Raw genomic sequence first — 14,477 nt, 5'->3', positions numbered from 1 at the left:
GGAATGAACTAGATTGTTTATAGTGCTTACAAAACCAAATGGCTGGCTTGTATTCTTTGAACAACTTCAAATTTCAATTTTTAAAAGTTATTTATTTTTTTTCCAGCATTTCTGACATTATTTTAGAAATATGTCATTACGAACATTCAGGCTCAAATGTATCACATCTCTTTAATGAAAAAGTAATCAAAAGTACACAGCATTACTACGTTGCTATATAGAGCTATATTATTTTAGAACTAGATTTTACTTACGCTGCTTCATATAATCTTGCAAATTAATGGAGGTTACCACATACTTGGAGTCAAGAAGACACCAGGACACTTTTGACTTAAGCATAGGCTAAGTTTTTATGCTACCGTATGTTTCTTTCTAAAAGATTTAAAATAAATGAGCTGAGAGAAAAACATGTTTCCTGCTTCTAAAATGGCAGCAATTTATAAAATATCTTTCAACGCAGTTCAGCCCAGCTGGCAATCTCTGCTCACTGTTGGAATAGCTGCAGTGCTGCAGGTCAGGTTCATGGCCTATGGTGGGATCTAAGAAAAGGTGTGTCTGGGCTCTCCTTTGAGTGTTCCCCATCTGTTTACCCCTTTGGTCTATTCCGGCTTCTCCTGCAGTGTCATAGTTCTGAGAAATGGTGGTCACCAAGTCAGAAGAACATTCCCAAAGATAACACAACTAATGAGACACCCACAGAAAGCTCTGAAAATTGTCAGAAGCTTTTTTTTTTTTCCCTTCAATTGTTGCTTGTGTCTGAAAAGAAAAACTTCGCTCCTCAGAAAGCAGCAAATAAATATGAAGTTGTGACTGAGCACAGTCAACTATTTATTTCCTTTACATTTCTAGTACAATAATTTTTCTTTGCCAGCTCAAAACTGCTTTGTGCTTGGATGTTTTCTGCATCAGGACAAGCCTTGCCTGGTACCAAGTGTCTCCTCATTACCTACTGGGATGGGACTTGAAACACTAAAAAGCTTTCTCTCTACAGACAACAAAGTGTGACATTTAATAAAGAAAGCACCTCTCCACTAACTGTGGAAAGCAGCTGTGGCAAATCTAATCCTCATTGTCTGCAGCAGACAGTGACAGTACGATATGGGTAGTGGCTGCTTTCCTTCTTTCCTTAAGTAAGATCTAGTCCAGCAAATGCTGAACACGCACCTGTAAAGTGTATTTCAAAATCTAGTAGCATCAAACCTATAGGAAGGACATGAAAGGAAGATAATAGTCTCCTTGGGAAAAAGCATACGTTTACATCAATTAATATTCATGCTGTGTTCTAACAGGATTAGCACAATGCAATTTTCTGGAACAAGTTACTGATCAAATCTTGCAAGGCGCTGAAATGTAGGAGAATAGACGGTACTCTGGATCTTACCGTGGCTCAACAGATCACAGGAATAAGCAGTGTAAAAGGAGTCAAGCTCCACTATTAAGAAGTGAAAATCCAGTGAAATTTGTTGAAATTCTATTTCAGAACAGATACAGTTAAGTAGAACCTCATTAGACTCAAATTTATGATAAACAGATTGGAGACTCATTACTCTGCCGGTAAACTGTAATAGCAATACCAGACTGACTCAATGTTCCTAGACTAGTGCCAGTGCATGCCCTTTAATACAGATTAGGTTTTATATCATTGCATCACTTGCGTTGCATTATATTTAATCAGTCCACATGTACTGCAATATCCTATACAGAATGTAATTGTGAGAGTAATCTGAAATCATCCTTCAACTGTGGGATTGCTACAAAAATAATGCCGTGAACTACTGTCTTGCCTTGATGTCCCTTTCACTCTGCATTTTACTTATGTTCACTAACTAGTTTGCTGATTTTATTTAAGGAATGAGAGCATATGCTAAGAGAATGCTATCATGAATTTCGTTACATATATATGCATATTTAAAGATGAGTAGGTTAACATCAGTAATGTGACAATTCAGTTTTATATTTGTCTGTTTTCTTGGAAAACAGAAGTTTCATTCCTCATTTGCTACATTATACAATTAACAAACTCTCCAGACAGAAAACTGAAAAGGAATTATACAGAAGAACCTACAGACGGGTGAAAAATACCTTTGCTTTTGTGAATAGAAATTGAAACTACAGGCGACCTGAGACAGTGAAAAATCCCGACAGTGAAAAATCCCAACAGTGGGGCCAGTTTTGCTGCTACGTGGTACTAACCTTCCTGACTTTGGTGCTAAAACACTAGTATGCCATGTAGAAAATTCCATTAAAACTCACGTAATGGTGCACTGTGTGTTTTTTATACCTTGGGTGCAGATAAAAAATTCTCTTTTGTAATTTGAAACTTCTTTCTAAAAGCCTGATCTGCCTCTCCAACTGCCATAATTGTTCTGAATAACTGATAAAGTTCCGTGGTGAAACCTTAGTCTCATTGATGCCTCTGGAAAAATTTGTGCTGACACAAGTAAAAATAGGACTCTCATTTGCATCTGACCTCAGTATCATGTTTGCCAGTCATTTACCTCTTCTCTGAGGAGTTGTACCAATAGCACTAGTACCAATCCTGAAAGTATTATCTCCATTTCTAATAAAGGAAATGGCTATGTATTTGTGGAGGAACAACATGGAAGTATAGCAGGAAAACATAAATTTCCAAATATTTTTCTAAACCAACTTGTTCTGGCTATAAAAAATTGCCTCTGTTCAAGGAAGAATTACCGATCTTGAATCTTTTGATGCAATTTTGTTTCCTATCAAACTTAATCAAAGATACACAAGCATGCAACTACACATATATTTAGTCCAATTATATAAATATATAGCCAATATATAATTTATATATTTCTATGACCATAACTCTCTTCAGCTTACGTATACATCTATAAATAGGTAACATGAAATGTTCTTGCCTCGTACACCAAAAAACCTTTGACAATATGAATACTCATCAAGCACTCACACTAAGTCAACTAAAATTCTGAGGTAAGACTTTAATTCAATATTTATTAGTGATTATTCTTGGGCCAATGCAATAAAAATGTATGAATTAATGGGTGATTAATTACAGTACTAATTATTAGTTAATTAATGGATGATATATTTAAAAGTGTTTTTAAGGAATTACTTTGTTAGACTAGGAATTTAAATATTACTCTGTATTTTAATTATCTCTTTATATTTCAATCTGTCATGTTAATTAAAACTGCAATCATTATAGTAATATGAAGAGAAATATAGGTCAAAAGATGTACTAAAAAACCTGATGTTCAGAGAGATCAAAGAATAAAATGTAAAGATAGTCTCCTTTCTTTAAAAAAGGGGAGGGGAGCGTGCAAATCATAATTGTGCTGTATATTATATTTATTGATACTTACAATTTAGTTGGAAATTCAGGTATAACACAGTCTGCTCTTGCTTTAGGGCCTAATTGCCTTTTAAAATGCACGTGCCAAATTCTCATAGGGTGTAAACTGGAATAACTCCAACTGACCTCAAGCAGTTGGAACGAAATCAGTGTGTATTTGATCTTGAGCTGGCTTTGATAAAACAGATCACAGATTTTTGTCAGTTAAGGATATCGTCTAAAATGTACTATTTCTTTCTCCACTTATAAAAGGCAGAGACTTTTTCTGCACCTGGCATGTGTGTGATCCAATAACTGCTAAAGACAACTGATCCCTCCTTTCGTGAAGCTGTCCACGGCCAGCACCGAGAACAAGCGGTTTTGCTCTCAGCGTTGCAGAAGGCAGCGCCCTTCTGCGACGCAGGCGGCCAGGTCCCTGCCTTCCGACTGCAGCAAGGACAGCCGCCGGGAGGTACTCTGACATTAGCCAGGAAATCCCACGGCGATTCCCAGCAGCGGATCCCAAGGATGCCACCAGTAAGAGACATCACTTCCGTGTTTAAAGAATGCTTTCACCAAATCACTACTCCCGGAACAATCTTAAATTTGTTAAAATTCCTCTCTCTCTGTTTAAACTTTACAGCAAGGTGGAGCAGTAAGTGGTGGGTCGTATACATTACATTTCCTAGGCTGGGTCTTCGAAGTGTCATCTACACTTCTGATGAAGCTGGTTCTGGTTTTATCCCAGTAGTGCCATTATCAACAGAAAGGGTAGGAACTAGTAATGATAATCATTAATAACGAGAATTGGCTGAAGTGTACTGCCGTACAACACACCACGATCAAACTACCTATAATGAAAAATGTGTTAGCTGTTTGTCATTCCTGTGTGATAGGCAAAGGACACATATTGTGTAGATGCAAGTTTCGAGGTTACTACTGTTCTCTGAATGGTACAATGAAGCAACACCAAAGAATAACCGGAGAAATTACTGCTATTCCTGTTTGGAAATTCAAAAAAATGACTTAGAGAGAAGAAGTTGGTTTTATTGTTCTGGTGAAACTGTTAGATATAAATGTGACATTAGCTGAATTCATTACCCATTAGCCTAAGCAAGTGGAAAATTGAAGAGTGTAAGTGTCAGAAGTATTCACTACACTGAAATCAAGCAGTCTACAAACAGGCTGAACTTCCACTGACAAAAAAGGAAATTATTTCAACCTACTTGCTACTGCAGTACACACAGAATGTGTAAGACTTAAATTAAAATCCTGCCTCAGGATCTACAGATATATAGCATGTTTAATAAAGAGTCATTTCACCATAGTTTAATTAAGTATAATTTCACTATCTGTATTGATCGCATAACACAAAAAGCCCTTCCTATGACTTTTTTTTGATGTTCTAAACCAGTTCCTAACGAATATTGCTGGATAATAAATGACAAGTTCCAGAAAGCATTTACAAGGTACAAGCCAAAAATAAACTTCAGCATGTGCTCAGTAAGAGCAACGCAGCAGCACTGAAAAAGTTTCTTGGATATCGACCTAGAACATTTGTTGTTTCCACTTGCATGAATATCTTACGATTTTCACTTCTCTTTTATCTTCTTCCTTCCCCCATCTTCTCCCCATCTTCTCCCCATCTTCTCCCCTTCTGCCCCCTTACACCACAGATGCACAGCAGTTCCAGTGTCAAGGCTGCTCTGTGCAATTTGCATTAACATTTCCAGAATAATTGTCGGTCAGCACAAGCTATTCAACAAGCAATGCAAGCAGCTCTAATTTGGTAAGGCATTTGCTCTGTTGTTTCTCTTTTTTTTTGTTCTTCATCTTGTCATTCTTGATAAGACAGCGAAAAGGGCAGTTCGGAGGGTGCCAGGCTGACACATCCACATGGGAGAGTTCTTTGTTGTTACTCGCTTTGGTGGCATCAAAGGGACAGCAACAAAGGGAGTGACAACTCCAGAACACCAGGGCCCTTGTTTTGTGAATGTAAAGGTTACAAGTTCTAATCTTGTACAGTGGGAATCTTCTGCATCTGGGTTTGTTCCTTTCTAGTAAATCAAACTTAACTGTGTATACAAAAACTAGGGGAGAAAACTACCGTAATTGCTTCCAACTGGTTAACTAGTTAAACATCTTCTGGCTGTTTTTACCAACATATGGTTAATTTCAAGATGACCGGTGCACTTTCCTTCTGTCAGGTCTTTGAGTGCCTCCCTGGATGTAATTAAAGCAAAGTTGGGAAGCCACGGCCCTGAGTTATCAACAAAGTCTGTCTTACAGCAACGGAATGTACAATGTGCCATAGGCCACTCGCCTGGCTGGTGACAGGTACCTCTCACTGACAGACACCACGTACCGCACACAGTGACATAGTCTGAACAGATTGCCTCTACATGTATGCATGTATGAAGCGAAGAAACCAAATTCACAATTTATGTGAAGAAATCGAATTCACAACTTATGTGTTGGATTGTGCACATCTCTGAAATTACCTATGGGATGCTAAGTCATTTAGCAGTGAAAGTTCTTGAAACTTCAGCTGATGGAGGAAGCACAAGCTAATTTACACCAGGAACAGCTCCACTAAAACCTGCTGTGCAAGAACTGTAACACTAGTATTCAAGTGACGTCGGAAGGAAGCATGTGTGGACAGTTTGAGACCGCTATATGAATTCTCCATTTTTACTTCTGTTGTGCAAGTCAGTTGAAGGTATGTTTGCTTTTTTGCCTTGGAGGTTTTTAAACCTACGCAGATTAACCTTTGGGAAAGATTTTAGTATTTAAGCATCCTGTCCAAAGATTTTTGCAAGATTCCCCCACTTTCTCCAAAAAGTTTTGGACTATGGCTGCAGCACTTTCATGTTTTAGCTTACATAATGGTAAAAAGTACAGAATCAGTTTTCAGTGCTAGCCACAGTGTGCCTGCACCAGCATAAAAATAAAGACTGTATAAGATTCCAGGAGCTAATATTCTCAGTTTTCAAAGATGTGAAGGACTGGAGAGCTCAATTCCACTGCTCAAAGTCAGTGGGGGAAAAGAACACCTCATTGCCATTAACAGCTTCGAAAACCTTTTTCTTTGTTGGAAGAAAAAGCAGAGACAGAAGTAAAGGGAAAACAATAAATAAGAACAGATGATAATAGACTGTGCCTGGTAACTTAGGACTTCATTTTCATATATATAGTGGCCTCTTGACCACTTCTGCAATGTAAAGGGATTTCCATGCAAATCATGGTGAGATTTGCATAATACATCTGTTTTGTATAGTATCTGTAATGCTGCACTTCAATATTGCAGTAAAATGCACTTTTAAAGGCACTTCTGCTTGAGTAACTGCTGTAATAATACTATGATCAATCTGAAAAACTTTGTACATATATTTAATTCCCTTCGAGGTTATTTTAAGAAATAACATGAGTGTCAGCAAGCTTTCTCGCACCTGTATGTAGGTTGCAATTAATTTAAGGTGGCTTTGCTGCTTGATTTTGTGAAACGGAAGCTACTTGGAACTGTCTTATTCTGTAGGTGAAATAACTGTAATAAAACAGTCCTTTGTTGCTGATTTACTAAAACACCTATTTTAAGTTGTTGAAAAATAGCAATGTACTAAAAATCACTTGAGTTTTGCTTATCTGTGGAATGTTCCTGTGTTTAAAATTAAAATAAAAGCCTTATGTATGTGCATGTGTGGGTTTGTGTGCATATATTTATGCATATGCATACGTATGTGTGTAGGTATATCTAGTTGGAGATATTTGTAGTTAGGTCTGATTCAAATAGTTTTAAATTATTATTGGCCTTCTTCCTCACTCTTCATAGAGGCATTAATTTATAAAATAAAACAGTTTCAGGCACTGCTCTGAAGTGTTAGTAATCACAAAATTGTATGTCTACACTCAGATGGAGTTGCCTCTAAAAGTCTTAAGAGTCCCACCCTAGGTAGTTCTTTACACTTTTTAAAAAAACTTTTTTTTATGCACTATTCTAACTTACTGCTCTATTAACATGGGCATTCTACACATATTGTAGAATGACATACATCTAGAAATACTCCACATGAGATTGAGTCTTGGACTCAGTCATACTGATACATATCTGCAGTTATTTTGAATTTATAATGAAGAATTTGACTTAATGGTGTTGTACAAGTTCATGCAGCGCAACTTGCTGATAATCAAGCAGCCAAAGCATACTTCTTTCTTGGTGGGAGTTCCATCATATGCACTTTAAGAGAAAATCAAGCCTGAAAGGCCCATCATTTCCACAAATAAAAGCTGTTGCTCAAAACTTAACTTTTTAAGAGCTGGAACAGTTCAGTTTTCAAAGTACCACAATGTTTTCCAAACTTTTTTAGAGGAACATGCACCTCAAAAATACAGCATAGTTTCAATATGTTGTACTTCAGTGATCAAAGTCTTCGATTAAGGACAAATACTAGGCATGACCATCAGGACTACAAGAATGCTGCTTGCAAAGGTGTCTAACCTTGTCTGGAAGAGTGGATCAGATTCAGCCTAGAAGGTCAGAACTGCCTGAATAGACCTGGCTTATACATCCTTGCTTTGGAGTCAAACCAGTATTGCCAAACCACATATCTAGGACATAACATCTAAGCTAAAGCTCAGTGGATCAGTTGTTAGCTTTTATCAGATTTTTGAACCAGCCCTCTAATAAAGGGATTAGTAAAACTCTTTTCAACACTAAAAAACCCTGAAAAATGCATTTTAAGCTCCTGCTGTTGTTGTATTTCAAAGAGCAGATAGACATTTCCAAGGTGCATTTTAATTTCATGGAAACATTGCTTTGGTCTAAAGAGCTCGTAAAACCTTATTTTTACAATGTCTGCATTATGGACCGAGTTGTATTTTGCAATAGTCCCCTTTAACTGACCCACATAAACAAAACACAGAATTCCCAGGTAAGCTGGGAATAAGAGTCATGTGGCAATGCCTGGATGGGCAAAATAATTTTCAAATGTACAATCAGTGCTCAGAAATGAGGATGGGAACTACAATGGCTGTTAACCCCTACTTCAAAACTGAATAGCCAGTTCCCTTTCCGTTGTCTATACGTTCTACGTAATACTAGACTGAATTGTATTACATGCCTCTGAACACTGAAGAGTCTCTCAGCACAATGGATTTGAATCTGCATTAAGAAAAGGCAATCAGTTGCCTCACCTCTTCAAAGGCATCAGTTTTCTATGTTTATTTAAAAAGTGAGTACAAACTGGAAGGGTTTCACGAAACAGCATCAGAATTAATGAGAAATGGAAATGGTTGGCTTGTGTGAAAGGAATGGAGGAGCTGACTGCATATAAAGCACAACACAATAAAGAAATAAATATTTTTCTGGTACTACCAGCAACGAAGGACTGGAATTACTTAATTTGGAATAGAGGGTTATAAGGATAATGGTTTACTATTTCTGGTGGAAGAAGTAGGCTCAACACAAGAATAAGGTAAGAACACTTTCAAAGGTCTTGATCAGGAAGATGAAGTAGACTACTGAACAGTTTCTCAAGCAGCGACACAAGTTTCACTATTTGGGTCATCTAACTTTGGACCATAATATGAATGAGCGAAGGTAACTTGTCTTAATGCGAGTTTCCTTGCACAAAAAGCCCAAACTTTTGTTTTATTTCGTTTCTTTAATGTCTGGAGAGAAGTCATTGGGTTGGAAGCTTTTAGTAGGGTTATTACAGTTGACGGGAGATTGGACAAGCAAACATGAACATGATGCAACAATCCACAAGCAGGGTCTTTGTGGCATGATTCACTTCATACACACGTGATACCGTTAACACTTGGTGTGTCATATTTCTCCTTTTTATGTCCATGTCTGTATCTTATTTGAAAGTTGCACCAACAGAAATACAGATAATGATAACCAAAGAAAAGAAGTAACTAAAGGAAGAGAGAAAATTAAAAGAAATAATGCTTTCTAAATACAAATGCTGCCAGCAGTAAAACTAAAACAGGAAAGGAAAATCTGTTTGCAGATAGGATATTGTTCAAAGTTAGCGTTACCAAAATTTTGTTTTTAAATTTATTTCATAGATGCCAGCCAGAAAGACCAGGTGGCAAAATTCAAATGAGCATTAGCAAGGACACCAAAAGCTGTCAGTGCAATACCTGCCTAAATTACAGAGGAGTGTACACATTTTATAACTTAAAATAGACCGTGTCTTTGCAAGAAGGGCTGCACCATGACTTTGCATATCTTATGTGGGTTTTATGGTGTGTTAGCAGCTAATGTTGCTATAAAAAAAGGAGGCTTTCACTTTTAAAAGCTTATAAACCATGTTTCATAAGAGGCTGGATGCCTAGACGATTCTTTTAATCAACTTTTAGAGGTACTCATGCAAATGTAGGTGCCAGCTTTTTCCCACAAGATCTATGGTGCATCAGTTAGAGAGTCTCCATCACTCTTCAGGAACCTAAAATTTTTTTTAAGCCTGGGCCATTATAACTAGGGTCACTGCCAAATCCAGGTCTCATGAATGCACAATACTTTTCACTTTTGGTTAGTCACCATCACTTCAAACCAGCATTCCTCTTTTGATGTTGTGCTTGATTAGCTAGTTTTCGCAGTGTACTTTTTCCCCTCAATGAACGTACTAGATAGCGTAACTAAGCTTTTTGCAGGATTCTGCATTTTACACACAGCCTTTAGGGATGCTAAATTTAAGAGTAAGGAAACAGTAATTAAGAGTGATTAGGATAAGAAGCCTTCAGACTATGAAATGTGGACTCAATTGTCCTTGACACAGGCAGAATGAGGCAGCAGGCTTTGGTTTTGATTATAGCTCTACTTGCGATTTTAATAAACATGAGCCAGTATTCAAACTTTTAATATCCTGCTGCTTTAACTATTTCCAAAAATCAATCCAGCTTTTTTAAACAGCCATTGTTTAAAAATTTTAATTTGTTTGGCTCTGTCTCTGCTTAGAGAAGTTGTACCCTCACGGTAACTCTTTTATAAGTTAATTTCCAGAATCACAAGCAATTGGTTTTTTTTCAACTAAGTGTTTCCGCATGTGCCAAGAGTGTCAGGCTGACAGCTTTCCTGCACCGTTTTATCTGGTTCCCACAGTAAGTATGAGAGACAAACACAGGAATGTGTCTAGTGCTGACTATGCCCATCAAGGATACAATGATACTTACAGCTCTTCCAGGAAGCGGAGATTGTGCACGGGGTTTGAGGGCAGCTTAGTAATGTTGTTCATACTGAGATCACTGTAGGGGAAAACAGACAGAGACTTAATATGGCATGCCACAACTGCGGTATCCAGCTGTTCATTCCACACATTTTTAAGTACTACATTAACAAAAATTAGTTCCTCTGCCAGAATTGATGAATCATTATCTAGTTAGCACGTTAAACATTCCTCTTTCGTATGAACACAGCTTTGTCAAACCAAATACAGGCTGTAGCATGTTCCTTGTTTCCAAAGATTTTGGAATGTTTTATCATGCTCCATAAATCAGCTGGAACACTAACTAACCCTTTTAGTCTACATAATTTTAATAAACCGCTGTATTGCATTAAAATTTACTTGGCGTCGTAAAGGAAAACTACAACGATTTTCGTTGTTGTTGTAGCACTGTAGCACACTTGGTTTACTAAAGTAGTCAGGCAAAAGTGTACAGATATAAACTATCTGCATCATTCTTTACATTTCACGAATATGGAAGCATTTTGCTTTTTCTGTACAACCTGCTACACGGTCATACTGATTTGCCTTGCCTTACATTAGGCACATGTTGTGTCCCCAAAACCCAACTTACTTGAGTCAAAGGAATGACATATTTTCAAATAATAAACATCCCCTTTTTTTGTACTTTTTTTTTTGCAGGTTCTCAAATTGCATTAAATAAGTGAAATGAACCATAAAACAAGGGTGTAATGTGATCCTGCTCTGTAGCACACTTCCTGGTGGGGTTCCACGGTAGTTCCTGGCACAGGAAACAACCAGCCATATCAGCTCTGTCAGAGCCATGTTTTAGACTAAATTTCATAGAATACCTTTTTATTCTTAACATGCTTTTCCACTGTTTTCCATTGTCTTCCCCATGCCCCACAGTATCCTTTTAATTGCTCTATATTAAGTATAAAAACTGTAAACAGACTGCATAATAAAATTCTGTGTGGAAGACATGACTTACACAACTATGTCAAAATTCCTCTAGATTGTTGAAATAAAAATATCGGAGACATGCATATTCTATGCAAACATTATGTGATAATGTAAAACTCCCCACTATCTAAACATATATGTGTGTACATATATATGTTTTGTAGTGGCGCTTATAGTTTCCAGCTACTTTGGGTAGTATTTAGATAACTTTATTTCTTCCAGCTGTTGAGAGCTTACAAGGTAAATAAGTTATCTGTACTTTGGTGGGCAGACGTCCTATTCCTATTCCATCTAGTTTTTATTACCCACAGTCTGTTTCACATTACAGAATATATGTTTTTAGTCAGCATAGTTAATTTTGATGTTTGAACTTTTGCTGAATTTTAAAATATATAATTTAAAAACATACTTCACGTAGAGATTTTGAAATAAAGGAAATGTGTTAATACTTTACAACAATTATCAAATCATTGTTGGGTAAGGTCTCTCTGCATTCATTTCAAAATCGAGATATAATTTGAGAACTCTGTACTTAGTAAATTCATTCTTTACTGTAATACTTTATCACCTAATTCCTTCATACAGTTTAGCAGGTTATTACCCTTTCACTTTGATAAAGGCTCAAAGGGTTTATTCTGGCAAAGGAACAAAAACATGGATTTATTTGGCAAAAGAAAAACTCATCCAGGTTGTGAATCATATACTACTGAATATTAAGATAAACCCAGTATTTTAACAATATAATTTTGATCGTAAGATTTTCAGCACATGTCTTAATGGGTTTTTGTAAACATACCAAATCACATTTTAGACTTAAAAAGCCAGCTTTGCTCGAAGATGGGAGTGATTCATCTTCAGATTGACACATATTTAGGGCAATCTACAAAACCAACGTTAACCACTGCTCTGGCTGACCAGGGAAACCTGAACCCTGTTTTTCTAGCATAATAATTTCTATTAGCAGTAGGCAGCACTTGTCTGCTTGTATCACTCACAGGACTCCATGATGACAGCAGTCACAAGCAATCTACAGACCAGACCCTAATAACTTAAGAGGATCAGAGTAAGAGAAGGTGGCTTTCATTACGTGCTTTGAGGCACAATGAGAAAATCAACAATACATGCACTTTTCTTAAAAACATCTTTAGACCCCATAGGTGGATTTATCAACAGTGAACTCCAATGTCCCAGTCTCCTTTTTGGACTCCACTCATGTGGTAAAGTATGTGCTCCACATCATATGATGGAGGAGAACCTCTTCTTTTTCCCAGTCTACACTGCAGTAATTGCTACCTCTTTTTAAACCTACTAGTTAAATAATCTCATTCTATTAGATACGTTCTTTTTTCCCAGATTTTCCCAGATTTCTTGGGACATGAAGTACAAAGATGTTTTTGTGCAACAGAACTACTAAATGTTAACTATGCATATTTCATAGAATCATTTAGGTTAGAAAAGACCCTTAAGATCATAGAGTTCAACCATTAACCTAACACTACCGAGTCCACCACTAAACCATGTCCCTAAATGCCACATCTACACATCTTTTAAATACCTCCAGGGATTCTGGAGGTAACAGAAATTATTTCCAAATTGGCTCAATAACATCTTTCCAAACTAGTTTTTAACACACTAGTGACTAATACTAGTTTATTAGCTGTTATTACAAGAGATTTTCAGTGACTATTCATCATGGAAGATAAGGCCATTCCAGTCTATGCTGGTGATGTGTTATTGTTGTAGCTAGAAGGGTTCAAGAATATAAGGGAGACAACTGTAGGGAGAGGCAGTCTCTTTGATGAGGCTAGCTGATACAGCTAGAAAAACTGAGGAACTTTCAGGCACAAAAATCAAAATCCTCTATATCTTCCAACTGTACCCATTGGCTAAATAGGTGACATTATTTCTCCCTAAAAACCTCACATTGCTTACACTGGCAAAGAGTTGTTCATTTGCGCTTACAGTTTTTAGATTCGGAATACTCTTCTGGGTCAGAATTACCATGGATGCATTTCATCCTTTATTTATTCACTGAAGGAACTAAGGGAATTATGAGAGAAGGCCTATCACCCAGCGCTACTTCTGGGGTGGATGTTCAGAGAAGTGAGACAAACAAAAAGAGTTAATGCAATGCAATCAGTCACTGGGCTCATGTGAGCAATACTGCAAGGTCTGGGCTGCTGAGTAGAAATTCCTCACAGTGCTCCAGAGACAAATAAAGGAAGTTCTCAGCAAACTTGCCAGCCTTTGGACCATACTGCCAAGAAGACATAGCTAGGATGAGATTTATGGCCATTAGCTAGATCAAGCCCAGCTAACAGCCAGAAAGAGCTAGCTGGTAAACTGTAGGTTTACATATTATTACCATGAAAAACAGTAACAATTGTAATGGGTATGTCTTATGTCCTGCACCTGCAATGACTTCTTTCCAAAAAGTGCATCAAACAGGTATTCTGATTTCTCCTTTCAGCACTAGCCTGTCAAAATCAGCAATTTGCTCTCTCTAGAAAAGAGAGGGGGATGAAAGATGGCATGCACATCATGATTTGTAGTGTAATGCTGAAAAATATTAAAATCAAGGTACTAGATCTTTAAGTGTGCTCAGTGAAATGGTTCTGATTTTATATCAGATCCGTTCCCTTCGTGTGCCTGTGCATGTATACTCCAAACCAAACCAGCTGAAAGTGCAAACGCTTCTTGTCAAACTTGGTAAAATCTTACAAGCCACAGTGATGAAAATCTTAACAATTATTAGAATATTGAAAATCTTTAAATAAGTTAGTGTAACAGAACTACTCCTATATCCCACCACCAAAGCACATGGAAACCCCACCAATGTCAGTAGGAGCTGCATTGTAAGAGTATACTCTTGAGTTTTAAAATGCTCCTAATGTAAACAGCAATAGTACCAGATCTACCTTTAGAAAAACTACCTGCACCATGAGCCGACACACTGTACTGGAAAGGCGATAGGTTATTTTGAACAGACAGATGAACCCATCGTTTGT

The 14,477-nt window shown here is 37.2% G+C and overlaps 1 protein-coding gene across 1 annotated transcript in view; it reads right to left on the bottom strand.

Moving 5' to 3' along the window:
* LGR5 (leucine-rich repeat containing G protein-coupled receptor 5) overlaps positions 1–10,584 on the bottom strand; it is a 52,296-nt gene extending 41,712 nt beyond the window's left edge. Inside the window, exon 1 of the mRNA XM_010282785.1 lies at positions 10,496–10,584. Coding sequence (XP_010281087.1) covers positions 10,496–10,557 — 62 coding nt within the window. The 5' untranslated portion in view covers positions 10,558–10,584. The remainder of the gene's footprint in view (positions 1–10,495) is intronic.
* Positions 10,585–14,477: the final 3,893 nt, after the last annotated feature.

This window comes from Phaethon lepturus, unplaced genomic scaffold, assembly GCF_000687285.1.
Source record: "Phaethon lepturus isolate BGI_N335 unplaced genomic scaffold, ASM68728v1 scaffold7832, whole genome shotgun sequence".
In the NCBI taxonomy this organism is placed as follows: Eukaryota; Metazoa; Chordata; class Aves; order Phaethontiformes; family Phaethontidae; genus Phaethon; species Phaethon lepturus.
This window is presented reverse-complemented; position numbering and strand designations above follow the sequence as displayed.